Source organism: Pan troglodytes, chromosome 15 (assembly GCF_028858775.2).
Source record: "Pan troglodytes isolate AG18354 chromosome 15, NHGRI_mPanTro3-v2.0_pri, whole genome shotgun sequence".
In the NCBI taxonomy this organism is placed as follows: Eukaryota; Metazoa; Chordata; class Mammalia; order Primates; family Hominidae; genus Pan; species Pan troglodytes.
The window spans coordinates 104,250,354-104,265,008 of NC_072413.2; the positions used below are offsets into that span (position 1 = coordinate 104,250,354).

The 14,655-nt window shown below is 44.1% G+C and overlaps 2 gene segments (V, D, J or C); both read right to left on the reverse strand.

Annotated features, from left to right (window-relative positions):
- Positions 1-1,295: 1,295 nt before the first annotated feature.
- LOC107968295 (immunoglobulin heavy variable 4-59-like) lies at positions 1,296-2,154 on the reverse strand. The segment is given in 2 exon segments: positions 1,296-1,955; positions 2,038-2,154. Coding segments are annotated over 2 exon segments (690 nt in total).
- A 10,575-nt stretch (positions 2,155-12,729) lies between these two features.
- LOC134808393 (immunoglobulin heavy variable 4-30-4-like) lies at positions 12,730-13,941 on the reverse strand. The segment is given in 3 exon segments: positions 12,730-12,848; positions 13,422-13,745; positions 13,828-13,941. Coding segments are annotated over 3 exon segments (474 nt in total).
- Between the last annotated feature and the right edge of the window lie 714 nt (positions 13,942-14,655).

Consider the following 14,655-nt stretch of genomic DNA (forward strand, 5'->3'; position numbering starts at 1 on the left):
GAGATCAGCAGATGCCTGAGCTCCTCAGAACACAGGTGTGGTCCTGCAGTAGAGTGTGAGTGACTGAAATCACACGTGTGTATAACTCGTGGCCTCAGCCCATAAGCTGATACCAGCTTCTGGCCATTCCTAGGTTGCCCGATGAGGGGTGTCCAGAGAAGGATGGATGCAGGATGTGGATTTTGGAAAGTGATGTGGTGTCGGGGGCACTGACGGCCAAATTTTATTTTAAGTCTATTCTGTCCTTGGCACTTGGGGAAGACTGAGAAGAAAGGAACAAAACTCAGACCCCATGTAGCTCCCCATTTAGGAAGAGATTCAGTGCAAATTTAGAAAGTTGAAGAAATAGACTATACTTCAGGGATCATTTCTATAGTCGGTTTGAGGTGGTTGAAGAAAAACAGTGACGTTGGTGATGTTGGTGTGGTTTTCTGTGACGTACTTAGGAGACAGCAGAAGATGGGCAGTGACCAGTCTCCATCCAGCTGGTACCCCTTGTCTATTTGTTATGTCCAAATAAAAGATAAAAGAAAACATTTGTGACACACACACAAGGGCTGGTTTCAGAGACCTTGCTCAAAAATAGCCAACAGGGCCATGACACATTTTTATATGAGAACTACTATTTTTGCCTACTTCTTGTGGAAATCTGAGAGAAGTGTCCAGTCTCAGGGGGCTGATCCTCCCTCCACGAAACAGAGCTAACAGAGTTAAGTGGTATCAGTCTGTTTGGATCTTCATAAGAAGACAACAGGAGTGGGTGGGTTAAACAACAAATATTGATTTTCTTACAATTCTGCAGTCTGAATGTGGAAGATCAAGGAGCTGGCAAAATTGGTTCTTAGTATGGCTTCTTCCTGGCTTGCACAGGGCCACCTTCTAGTGCACTACGTCTCCTCACGGCCTCTTCTCTGTGTGCACGCGAAAAGTGAGAGGTCTCTGGTGTCTCTTCCTCTTCTTATGAAGACAACTGGTTTATTGAATTAGGGTCTCACAGTTTGACCACATTTAACCTTAATTACATCATTAAAATTCCAGTATAGATCCATTGGATTTAAGGTTTCAGTAAATGAATTTCAAATAGGGCACAATTCCATTGATGACACAAATCAAGAGATGGTGAGGACCATATATATATATGGTGTGTATATATATAATATACATACGGTGTGTATATATTTTATATATATAGTGTGTATATATATATAATATATATGGTGTGTATCTATATAATATATATGGTATATATATATGGTGTGTGTGTGTATGTGTATATATATATACACACACACACATATATGGTAAAATGAGTCACGCAGGAACTTGTAGGAAAGTTCCTAGTAATTGGTGAAACCTCAACAGTAAACAGAAAAATTGTCTTCCTCCTTTCTTGTCTGCCACAAGGATGTGAGGAAGCAGAACCACAGATAATAAAGAAAGAGGAGCCCTGGGGACATCTGAGTGCTGGCGAGGAGGGAGAGCACTGAGCTGATGAGGAAGCCCCGCCCTCCCTGCACCTGCTCCTGACCCGGCCTCTTGCTCTGTGGCCTCGCGCGCCCCCTGTTGGTCCTGAGCAGCACCTGCGCCCGCCCCCTCCGCCTCCCTGCAGGGAGGTTTTTGTCTGGGCTCACACTCACCTCCCCTCACTGTGTCTCTCGCACAGTAATACACGGCCGTGTCTGCGGCGGTCACAGAGCTCAGCTTCAGGGAGAACTGGTTCTTGGACGTGTCTACTGATATGGTGACTCGACTCTTGAGGGATGGGTTGTAGTAGGCGCTCCCACTGTAATAGATATACCCAATCCACTCCAGTCCCTTCCCTGGTGGCTGCCGGATCCAGCTCCAGTAGTAACTACTGATGGAGCCACCAGAGACAGTGCAGGTGAGGGACAGGGTCTCCGAAGGCTTCACCAGTCCTGGGCCCGACTCCTGCAGCTGCAGCTGGGACAGGACCCCTGTGAACAGAGAGACCCACAGTGAGCCCTGGGATCAGAGGCACCTCCCATATCCCCATGTCTGGATCCCTGAGACACTCACATCTGGGAGCTGCCACCAGGAGAAGGAAGAACCACAGATGTTTCATGTTCTTGCACAGGAGGTCCAGGACTCTCAGAAAGTATTTCCCATGTGAGCTGGACCCTGAATTTAAGGAAATGTGTGGTGGTTTCCTGTGGGTGCTTAAGTAAGGATTTGCATGTGGGTGGTGCCTTTGTATGGAGAGGTGAAAAAGGAGGAGGGAGGCCCCAGTCTTTTGGGCTCGCCCTGGGAGTAGGATGCTGGCTGTGCCCTTTGAGAACTCAGTTGTCTTCTTGGGGTCTCCCCTCTCCAAGCCCAGAGTCCTCTTCTTTCAGGTGAAGAGATGTGCTGAAGGACCTGGTCTGGGAGATGAGTGTGATCATGGATCAAGGACAGATTTTGGAACAGGGTCAATACTGTCCTACCCTTGAAGATTCATATAAAACCAACCACACACCCAGGTCATCTAAATTGTCATTTACTACTTCAGATACATTGAAACAGCAGCTGAATGTAATAATGACAGTGACTTCAAACAATCCTGGATCCATCCAATGTTTATAGTAGTTCGGAACATCCACCATGGTTATAGGGCAGCTCCCTGTCCCTGGAAGTGGGTCATTTTTTAAAAGCACCTGAGAGCTGCCCTTCTGTGTCCTTTTGAAATTTGGGATTGTGTCTGAGATCTCAGGAGAAGGTAGTGGGACATATCTCCATCCTTCTCAATGTGTGAACTTGAAGATGTGTCCTGGCCTCTAAACACTTCTGATTGAAAATATGTAGATTGGGGATTGCAGTGAGAACTTCAGACAAAAACTCTATAACAGGTCAGCACTGGAGGATAGTCTCATGAAGATCATGAAGATTAGTGCGATTACCTTTCCTGGGAACCAGAGAGGACCTCTGTGACCCCTTCCCTCTGACAGCACAAGGAACTCTGATCCTTCCGTGACAGGACACACTTGTGCAACATGGCCGGACAATGATACTCAAGCCCAGAGTCCTTACCCACATATTTATCATTTCAGATCCCTCTGTCTCTGAAAGACTTTCTCCTCCACTGAATTGCATGAACATACCCTGGGATGTGCGGTATTGCAAGTTGGGCATTTGACATTAGTTTGGTGAATTATATAATAAATAATCTATCTCCATGGATGTGGGTAACAGGAGACTCATCAGAAGTTTGATGTGTTTTAAAATCAGGACAAACCTGGGCTTTCTTGTTAGGACGTGAACAACTGGGCTGACCTGTGGGACAACAGAGGGAAAGAGACAGACCCCACACCAGAGCCAGGTGAACTCCTTCCCTACCGGATGGTCTCTGGGCATTTTGTTTGAACAGATCGAGAAGGAGCTTCCTCACCCTCAGGAGAATTATGAACATTGAGGGAAATTGATATAAGTTTTTATTTACAGAGAATAATTCATAGGCTTGTGGACATCTATGTGGGTGTGTGCAGGGTTGCTAAGATATGCTTATACACAGAACAGAAAGAATTATATTTCATGGAAAGAAAAGCAAAGAGCTTCTGAATTTGTAGGTATTGTTTCCCACAAATGTGTGAGATCACTAGATCATGTTATGATGGTGGAGGTAAAACTTCCCAACATTGTTATGGAGACAAATTGCAAAAGAGTAAAGATTCAAGTGAGATTCCTTTGAAAAATACCAGTAATGAACAGACCAAAAAAATGAACCATTATGGAAAGAGTGCTAAGAATTGGGGTTTGAGAACCTCTGCCTAGATTTCAGAAGGTGTATGAAAACACCTGGATGTCCAGTCACAAGTTGGCTGCAGTGGTGGCTCATTCATGGGGAACCTCTGCTACGGCAGTGAGGAAGGGAAATATAGGGCCAGAGCTCCCACACAGAGTCCCTACTGGGGCACTGCCTAGTGGAGCTGTGAGAAGAGGGCTGCTATCCTCCAGACCCTGGAATGGTAGATCCACTGACAGTTTGCACTTTGTGCCTGGAAAATCCGCAGACACTGAACACCAGCCTGTGAAAGCAGCCAGGAGGGAGGCTGTACCCTGCAAAGCCACAGTGGTGGAGCTGCCCAAGACCATCGGAACTCACCTGTTGCATCAACATGTCCCGGATGTGAGAAGGGGAGCTACAGGTGATCATTGTGGAGCTTTATGATTTGACTGCCCTGCTGGATTTTGGACTTGCATGGGGCCTTTTTGTTATGGGCAATTTCTGTCATTTCCAATGGGTGTGTTTACCCAATGCCTGTAACTTGCTTTTGAATTTACAGGCTTATAAGTTGAAAGGACTTGCCTTGTCTCAGATGAAATGTTGTACTGTGGACTTCTGAGTTAATGATGAAATGAGTTTAGCTTTTGGGGAGCTGTTGGGAAGACATGATTGGTTTTGAAATGTGAGGACATGAGATTTGGGAGGGAACCTGGGGTGGAATGATATGGGTCGGATGTGTCCCCACTCAAATCTCATTTTGATGTGTAGCTCCCATAATTCTCAATGTTGTGGGAGGGACCAGTGGGAGGTGACTGAGTTATGGGGGTTGCGTCTCTCCTGCACTGTTCTCTTAATAGTGAATGAGTCTCATGAGATCTGATGGTTTTAAAAAGGGGAGACCCCAGCACAAGCTCTCTTCTCTTGTCTGCCACCATGTCAGATGTGCCTTTCACCTTCCACCATGATTGTGAGGCCTTTCCAGCCACGTGGAACTGTAAGTCCAATAAAACTCTTTCTATTGTAAGTTTCCTCGTCTCTGGTATGTCTTCATCAGCAGCGTGAAAACAGACAAACACAGTCAGACGTGCTCTACTCAAGGTCTCTACACATGGAGGAAAAACAGGGAAATTGGAAAATGTATTTTCCTGGTCTGTTGAAAAATACCTATGGAAAACACAACCTTGTGCCAGGACATCATGCAGAATTCAGAAATATTGGAATTGGAATAAATGTGAAAATTACAATCATTTATAGATGCACATTTGTTCATTTATCTTCAAATGAAATAAAGTAAAAGCAGATGTTCTGTGTAAAAACCCACAAAGAGTGTGTTGACCTTGAGAATACACCCCTCTCTCAGCTTCTAAAGGTGAGAAAATGCACCTGGATCAGGTGTCAAGCTGCTGCTTTGTGACGTCTGTGGTATGGCTTGTGCTGAAGCCCAGGTGCTGTGGTCAATTCTAATGAAAGGAAGGACTCTTCAATGGTTTTGAGGCAGAGCCATTGCTGGAGTCATCGGGGTCCCCTGTGGGGTATTTTCCTAAGGACAGTGATCACTGTGATCAAGGCGGATCATTTCTGCCCCCAAAGTGACACTCAGGCTTCTGTAGGGTGAGGATGTGTCCTCCTGTTACAAAAAAAAAAAGATACAAAGTTGGGGGGACATTTTGCAGTCAGAGACGACATCAAATGTTATTACAGAATTGGAAATCTAGAGAAGGTCCCTGGGGTAATTTGCTAACAAGGCAACCCTAGACCATGACAGGAAACCCAGGCTTATACCACCTGGACTTGCCTCTGGGGACAGCCCAGTATACAGTGTCCCAGGCTTTCCCTGATTGTCCCAGGTACCCTGCAGGAGGTTTGTGTCTGGGCTCACACTGACTTCTCACTGCGTCTTTCACACAGTAGTACACAGCTGTGTCCTCGGCTCTCAGGCTGTTCATTTGCAGAGACAGTGAATTCTGGGCATTGTCTCTAGAGATGGTGAATCGGCCCTTCACAGAGTCTGTGTAGAGTATGGTACCACCACTTGTACTAATAACTGAGACCCACTCCAAACCCTTTCGTGGAGCCTGGTGGACCCAGTGCATAGCAGAGCTACTGAAGGTGAATCCAGAGGCTGCACAGGAGGGTCTCAGAGACCCCTCCAGTCTTTACTAAGCCTCCGCCAGACTCCACCAGCTGCACCTTACACTGGACACCTGCAAACACGGAGACACCCTGGTCAGAAACTGCCACACATATCCACTGTTTCTCTCACTTATGTCCAGTCACACTCAGTGTGTCTCATTCTCCATAAATCACCTTTTAAAACTGCAACAAGGAAAATCCAGCTCAACCCAGACTCCATGGTGTGTCTTCTGTGTTCAGTGTTCATGACCAAGTGGAGACAGCTGGGAATCCCGGGGCAGGGGCTCCTCTCCCAGAGCTGCAGGGTCAGGATTTGGCTGATTTTCAGCAGCAGAGGGAGGGCCCTATTTGCTTGTCTCCTACTACATAGAGAGCTCTGGGGTGGGAATCCTGAGGAGACGGCAGACCCCAGATAAAATGACACGGCCCCACAGGAGTTGGGTGACAATTATGGTATTTGGAAAATCACTGTCTTATTAGGAAATTTTGTTGTGATAAGTATTTGCACTATTTTATCTTTTGTATATTTCTGTAAATTATGTTCTGTAGGAGTCAATGGTTTCTCCATTTACATATGTGGAAGTCAACCTACACATGGAGGAGGGGCTAAGTGTGTGTCCACGAGGTCATGTCTGGGATGAGTGAGCCCCGGTATCTGGGCCTGTGATTCCTCATCACTGTTACTCCCTGAACCAAATCTTGGTAAGAATTGGACATACCTCGTGTGCTTTGTGGAACCCACTTCCTGTACTGAGAATGTGTGTGATTTTGGTGCACGCTACCATTCACCTAAAAATAAGGACAGAACTAGGGTCAGGAGTTAAATTCTCAGACATTTCTGACATTTAATATATATTTTCTATCGTTATACCACCCTTTCTTTGTCTAATTTTTCATTTGTCTGCTTGCAATAAATTTTGCGAGTGTTAATTGGCAGATAATAGACTTCACATATTTAAAGTGTGCAATTGATCAACATGATGTAACCCATCATTTCCAAGCTGGACAAGTGAACTCCCCTCAACATTTTCTCTTGTTCTTCTGTATGTTTCCTCCTTTCCCCTTCCTTTGGTCTACCCTTTTTCCAGGTAACTACTGACCTTCTGGACATTACTTTAGATTATTTTTCATTTAAAAGCAATTACATAAATGGAGTAATATGGTACATATTCTTATTTGTCTGGCGTATTTTACTCAGCATAAACACTTAGATATTTTTCTTTGTTGCTCTGTGTACCAGAAATATATTTATTATAAGTCATGAGTAGAGTTCCAGTGAACACATTTACCATAATTTGGTTTTTTTGGGGCAGCTGAAAAATGTTTGGATTCTTTTATTATTCTAGGTTTTACTTAAAATATGCTGCTCAGCTTAAAAATGTACATGAATGAGAAATATATATTTATTTTTAAAACAATAACATCAGCAATAACAGATAAACAGAAAAGATGGAAGTTCGCAAATTTTATTAAATGCTTCAGATAACTGAAGGTTTAAAACAAAAAAAAATTGAAATCTAGGGAGACGCAAGTTCTTGTACAGAGTAATAAAGCCAAGATATGAAATTACCTGAGGCACAGTCTGTCGTATTCAACGTAGGCCATTACAAGATGGAGCACAAATACACATTGCATTGCTTGAAGTCGAGTGTGTTAAGCGTGTTGTAGTGAGAAATTCTAAGGGACAACATACTGAAGAGTTGTGCTATTCTCTTGAAGAACCTTTACAGTCACAAGAATCTATCCTTCCCAAAGTGACTGTCTGGGAAAGAATGAGAGCCCACACTTCTGAAATGCATCCAGACCCAACTCTCTGATTCCCACTATGAAACTCAGTTATTACCCTGCAGGAGCAAGCCATGAAAATCAGCATCCTAGGGCACTGGAGCAGCCCCTCATGAACTGATATGGGAACAGAGGTCCCCATCAAAGATCTATTGAGAAGCAGCTCCCCTCAGTTTCTTATGGAATCAGAGCCTTAATCTGCAGGTCATGGCAGCAGATCTGGAAGATGGGGACACCAACAGAGATTATGAGAGCTGTGGGAGGGAACAACTGGGGAAAACAGGAGGACTCTACCCCAGGGGAAGAGGCAAGAACACACAGACCAGTATCTCACTTGCAGGAGGGTCGGGAAAACTTGGAAGGTCACACTCAGACTCAGCATCACAATGGCTTTCTAGAATTATGGCCCAACGAGAGGTCAGTTTCTTCCTTTAGTCTAATGCCTTCCGCCAATTTCACAATTGGCAATTAAATATAACACTTTAATCCATCCTAGGAATGTGAAGGAGATTCTCTGTAGAATGGAATGAGGTGAATAGACAAAGCCAAGCAGGCATGAAAACAAGGTATCACTAGAGTATCTGAAGTCTCCAGTGGACATAGAACACACTTCAACTGCTACAGCCATTGCAAAAGTAAATGTCAAATGTAGCTCTGAAGAGATGCACAGACATCTCCACAATCAAGGCCCAGCACAGATAGGGTGTGGTCAAATACAGGCAGAAATGCACAAAATAAAATAATACGTCAATATCAAGGGTCCAAATATGGCTGGTTATCAACAAAAATTATAACATTCATCAAAGTCATATGAGTTATAAAAAACACCAAAGTCATAATGGAAAAATCATCAGAATTGATATTTGTAAATGACACAATACTAGAACTATCTTATTAAGTAGGATATTTAAAGTAATTAAATTGAATTTGTTAAAAGTATCTGAAAGAAAATGTGGACACAGTGCAAGACTAGATAGGTGACTGACAGAGAGAAATACTAAGAAAGAATCAAATGGAAATTCATAAAATTATCAAAAGTGGTGCAGTATAAAGTTGAATATACCTTGGGCACGCTCAGCAGTAGAATTCGCTCAGCTCTTAAATGAAACCAGGGACTTCAACTCCGTTACTGGAAATTACACAAAGTGAATTTCAAAGGGAAAAAGAGTGAAGAAATTTAAGAACTAATATCAAAAAGTATAGTGTAGATATATTTCAAATTTCAAAAATAGAAATTAGAAACACAGAGAAAATATCTTAAGAATTAATGATATCTTAAGATATACTTATATCTTAAGACATATTTCTTAAGAAAAATATCTGAAGAATGTGAAACACCTAACTACAGATCCAAAAATTAGAGAACCCCAAGCCGGGTAAACACACACAGACACACCTGCACGATACATAGGAACATACTCTGTGAGCCAAGAGTTCAAATTTACAGTGAGCTGTTATCACACCACTCCACTTTCAACGTGCAACAGAGAGAGACTCTGTCTCTAAAAACAAACAAAAAAGAATGAATAAGATTTTCGGCCCGGAGCAGTGGCTCACACCTGTAATCCCAGCACTTCGGGAGGCCAAGTTGGGCGGGTCACCGGAGGTTGAGAGTTTGAGACCAGCCTGACCAATGTGGAGAAACCCCATCTCTACTAAAAATACAAAATTAGCTGGGCGTGGTGGTGCATGCCTGTAATATCAGCTACTGGGAGGCTGAGGCAGGAGAATCGCTTGAATCTGGGAGGTGGAAGAGGCGGTGAGTCAAGATCGTGCCATTTCACTCCAGCCTGGGCAACAAGAGCGAAACTCCATCTCAACAAATAAATAAATAAATAATAAAATGAAATAAGATAAAAAAGGTTTTCACACAACTGCAAGGCTACTAAAATAGGAGATGTTAATCTGAGCATCCTCAAAGATTCTCTGGTGTTTCTGACGTCTTTAAACAGATAGCTGACCTAAGACCTTCAGACTAAGCTGATAATCCTTAATAGTAAAAGGTTTCCACCCAAGTCACTGGACCTGGACCCCTGTCTAATTCCCCACACCCTCCTCCTGCTTCTCATTATTATTTGCTTTGACTTATAAACACTCATCTCATTTTCTGTAGACCTGAGTGTTGCCCATCATATTGAACCCTTATCTCGTTTTTTATTCATTATTTTTATAGTTGCTACATAGAATAACTTGTCACACTGTATTTTGGTGTGTGACTGCTGATAGCTTAAGGCTCATTCCTCCATTACCTCCTTTTTTACACACAAGGTGAATATCGGTCCAGAATCACAGGAGCTTCCTTATTTGAAGCCAGTGGGAGTTTCCTACCCTATAAACCCCTTTCTGTGAGTGGAAAGACTCAATCTGCCCCCACCACAAAACCCTGAGGCCCTCTCCTTCCCTGCTCTATCAAGCCATTTTGCACTTTCCTGAGAGAACTGCCCTGCTCTCAGCAGACACGTCTAGAATAGAGATAATTATCCCTTCCATATCCACTTGGTCTGAGGGTGTGTCACCATCCGACATCACATCCACACTAAATCTTAGTTGAGATATCTTGGCCTTTGCATGACGTCAACTACAAGTGGTGCTGGGAGCTTGGTGTCACAGCTCCTGTTAACAGGACACATCTGATTCCTGAACCAACTCTGGGACAGAACTGGACATGTGATATGGTTTGGTTCTGTGTCCCCACCCAAATCTGATCTCGAATTGGAATCGCCACAAGTCCAGGGAGGGACCTGGTGAGAGGGGATGGGCTCATGGGGGTGGTTCCTCCATGCTGTTTTCATGATTGAGGTCTCAGATTGAGGTCTCAGGAGATCTGATAATTTAAAGTGTGTGGTGGTTCTCCCCACCTCTCCTGCTGCCATGTGAGATGTCTCTTGCTTCCCCTTCACACTCTGCCTTGATTGCAAGTTTCCTGAGGCTTTTCCAGCCATGTAGAACTATGAGTCAATAACCTATTTTCTTTATAAGTTACCCAAACTCAGGTAGTTCTTTGTAGCAGTGGGAAAACAAACTAATATAACATGCCTGGAGTGGTTTAATAAACCCCCTTCACGTCATAAAATGATGTCATTATTTTGCTGTATTGTAGTGTTTTCGTAAAAACTTAGAGAAGTGCAGGCTCACTCATGTGAATATTCAGGCGTCTCTGACTTTTTATGTATTTTATCTCTGTCTGACTCCGTTTCTACCAAATTACACACGTTACAGTTAGTACTATCTTTAATGATGTTAAACTAAAAAAAGGTCTTCACATGAAGTGTTCAATTGTACAAATATTGTCATAGACATCATTATTATCAATATAGATAACAAGTCAATTATGCTCAAAATTTTCTCTTTTCTGTAATTCCTCCTGTCTACACTTTCCCTTCTATAATATTCACAGTGAACTACTGATTCTTTATGTAACTTTAGTTTTTATTCTATAGAATGTATAAAAGTGGTATCATATGTGTGTACTTTTATTTGTTTGGCTCGTTTTACTCACCGTATGAGAATTTAACCATGCTGTTGAGCGTATCCAACATTAGTATATTGTGGTCACAGTCAGTAGTATGCCAATGAATGACTTTTCCACAATTTGTTTACCAGTTAAGCTGATGATTGACATTTGGATTGTTGGCCATCTCAGTATGATAAGCAAAGCTGCTACTCAGCTTGGAGAAGTACACAGCTGAGAATCTCATGGTTCTTATACTTACAGCAGCATGAACAACAACAAAGATGGGAAAGCTGCACATTAATCAATTTTATTCAATACCTCAGGTAATGAAAGTTATAGATTTCTTTGCGTGTGGAGTGGGGGTTATGTCCATTTGTGTGAGAGAGAATAAGGGGGAAAGGGAGACAAGGAAAGAGAGGAAACCTACAAAACTGACCACAATTTATGAGATCCTCAAGTAATTACAGGGAATTAGTCCTTACTGACAAGGCCGATACAAGTTGAAGAGGAAAACTTGACACACCTACGTATGGTTATATATTTATAGAAGTATGATTTTCTAATCATACACTCATATGCAGTAGAACACATGTAGTGGAGGGTGTCTAGTGGTGAAATATGATGGTGACACAAAACCCCTCATCCAGCCCCTTTTCACCCCATCTGCACCTGCCCTGAGGCTGAGCCCAGAACCTGCTGTTTCTGAGTCCCCACAATGGTCCTGAGCCCCCTGCTGTACCGAGTCTCTTCTGGTGTCCTGATTTTCCTCGATGTTTCCTGAGAGCCCTTGGCTGACCTGAGTGCCTCTACAATGGTTTTGCGTGTGCCCTGGAATCCAGACCACCCCCTTCCATCATCGGCACTCCTGCTGTTCTGTGCACCCCTCCAGGAAGGTTTGGGTGTGAGCTCGCACGGTGGTCCCCTCACTCTGTCTCTTCTTTAAAACATGGCTGTGAGCTTGTTGCTCACATAGCTCCACTGTAAAAACAAGTGTTTTTTGGACCCGAATTTGGAGATGGTGACTGGATTCATAAGGAGTGGGTGGGAATTCTTACTCCCTTCATGACGTGTGCGCCTGATCCACTCCAGTCCTTCCCATGTGGACTCGTGGATCCAGCTCCAGCAGGAAGCACTGGTTGTGATGGAAAATCCAGAGACAGCACAGGTGAGGGAGAGGGTCTGCGAGGGCTCCACCAGGCCAACAGTGCACTAAGAAACACAGTTGTTTGTGAGCACAGATTCTGGACAGAATGTTAACATTTCCAAAGACACACATTTTAATGAGAATAAAGAGCTCACTGGTGTTCAATTTTTGATTCTGCTAGAGCAATGCAGTAGATTCCAAGGTTAGAGTCCCACAAATATATGGTCGCCATTTCCCCGCAAACTTGGCTTATTTAAAAGACCTTGCCCAGAAATTCGCCAACAGGGACATGACAAGTTTTTATATCAGAACTACTATTTTTTACCTGTTTTATGTGGAAATCTGAGAGATGTGCCTAGCCTCAGGAGGCTGATTCTCCATCCAGGGGACAGCGCTAACAGAGTTACGTGGTAGTAGTCTGTCTGGATCTTCATAAGAAGACAACAGGAGTGGGTTGCTTAAACAACAAATACTGATTTTCTTAAAATTCTGCAGTCTGAATGTTGAAGATTAGTGTGCTGGCAGGGCTGGTTCTTGGCGCGGCTTCTTCCTGGCTTGCACTGGGCCACCTTCTAGTGCACTATGTCTCCACATGGCCTCTTCTCTGCCTGCACCTGAAAAGTGAGAGGTCTCTGGTGTCTCTTCCACTTCTTATAAAGACAACACGTCTATTGCATTAGGGTCTTACAATTATGACCACATTTAACCTTAATTATTTCATTAAAATTCCAATATAGATCCGTTGAATTTAAGGTTTCATCATATGAATTTCAAAGAGGGTACAATTCAGTTGATGATACAAATCAAGAGATGGTGAGAAGCGTTAGAATATATATTTTTTAATCAATAAGTTATAATGGGCCATGCAGGAACTTGTAGGCAAGTTCCTAGTAATTGGTGAAGCTTCAACTATAGACGAAAATTTGTCTTCCTCTTTTCTTTCCTGGCACAAAAATGTGAGGAAGCAGAACCACAGATAATAAAGAAAGAGGAGCCCTGGGGACATCTGAGTGCTGGCGAGGAGGGAGACCACAGAGCAGATGAGGAAGCCCCGCCCTCCCTGCACCTGCTCCTGACCGGGCCTCTTGCTCTGTGGGCCCCGCGCGCCCCCTGCTGGTCTTGAGCAGCACCTGCGCCCGCCCCCTCCGCCTCCCTGCAGGGAGGTTTGTGTCTGGGCTCACACTCACCTCCCCTCACTGTGTCTCTCGCACAGTAATACACGGCCGTGTCTGCGGCGGTCACAGAGCTCAGCTTCAGGGAGAACTGGTTCTTGGACGTGTCTACTGATATGGTGACTCGACTCTTGAGGGATGGGTTGTAGTAGGTGCTCCCACTATAATAGATATACCCAATCCACTCCAGTCCCTTCCCGGCGGGCTGCCGGATCCAGCTCCAGTAGTAACTACCACTGCTGATGGAGCCACCAGAGACAGTGCAGGTGAGGGACAGGGTCTGTGAAGGCTTCACCAGTCCTGGGCCCGACTCCTGCAGCTGCAGCTGGGACAGGACCCCTGTGAACAGAGAGACCCACAGTGAGCCCTGGGATCAGAGGCACCTCCCATATCCCCATGTCTGGATCCCTGAGACACTCACATCTGGGAGCTGCCACCAGGAGAAGGAAGAACCACAGATGTTTCATGTTCTTGCACAGGAGGTCCAGGACTCTCAGAAAGTATTTCCCATGTGAGCTGGACCCTGAATTTAAGGAAATGTGTGGTGGTTTCCTGTGGGTGCTTAAGTAAGGATTTGCATGTGGGTGGTGCCTTTGTATGGAGAGGTGAAAAAGGAGGAGGGAGGCCCCAGTCTTTTGGGCTCGCCCTGGGAGTAGGATGCTGGCTGTGCCCTTTGAGAACTCAGTTGTCTTCTTGGGGTCTCCCCTCTCCAAGCCCAGAGTCCTCTTCTTTCAGGTGAAGAGATGTGCTGAAGGACCTGGTCTGGGAGATGAGTGTGATCATGGATCAAGGACAGATTTTGGAATATGGTCAATATTGTTCTACCCTTGAAGATTCATATAAATTGTCATCTAAATTGTCATTTACTACTTCAGACACATTGAAACAGCAGCTGAATGTAATAATGACAGTGACTTCAAACAATCCTGGATCCATCCAATGTTTATAGTAGTTCAGAACATCCACCATGGTTATAGGGCAGCTCCCTGTCCCTGGAAGTGGGTCATTTTTAAAAAGCACCTGAGAGCTGTCCTTCTGTGTCCTTTTGAAATTTGGGATTGTGTCTGAGATCTCAGGAGAAGGTAGTGGGACATATCTACATCCTCCTCAATGTGTGACCGTGAAGATATGTCTTGGCCTCTAAACACTTTTATATGAAAATATGTAGATTGGGGATTGCAGTGAGAACTTCAGACAAAAACTCTATAACAGGTCAGCACTGGAGGATAGTCTCATGAAGATCATGAAG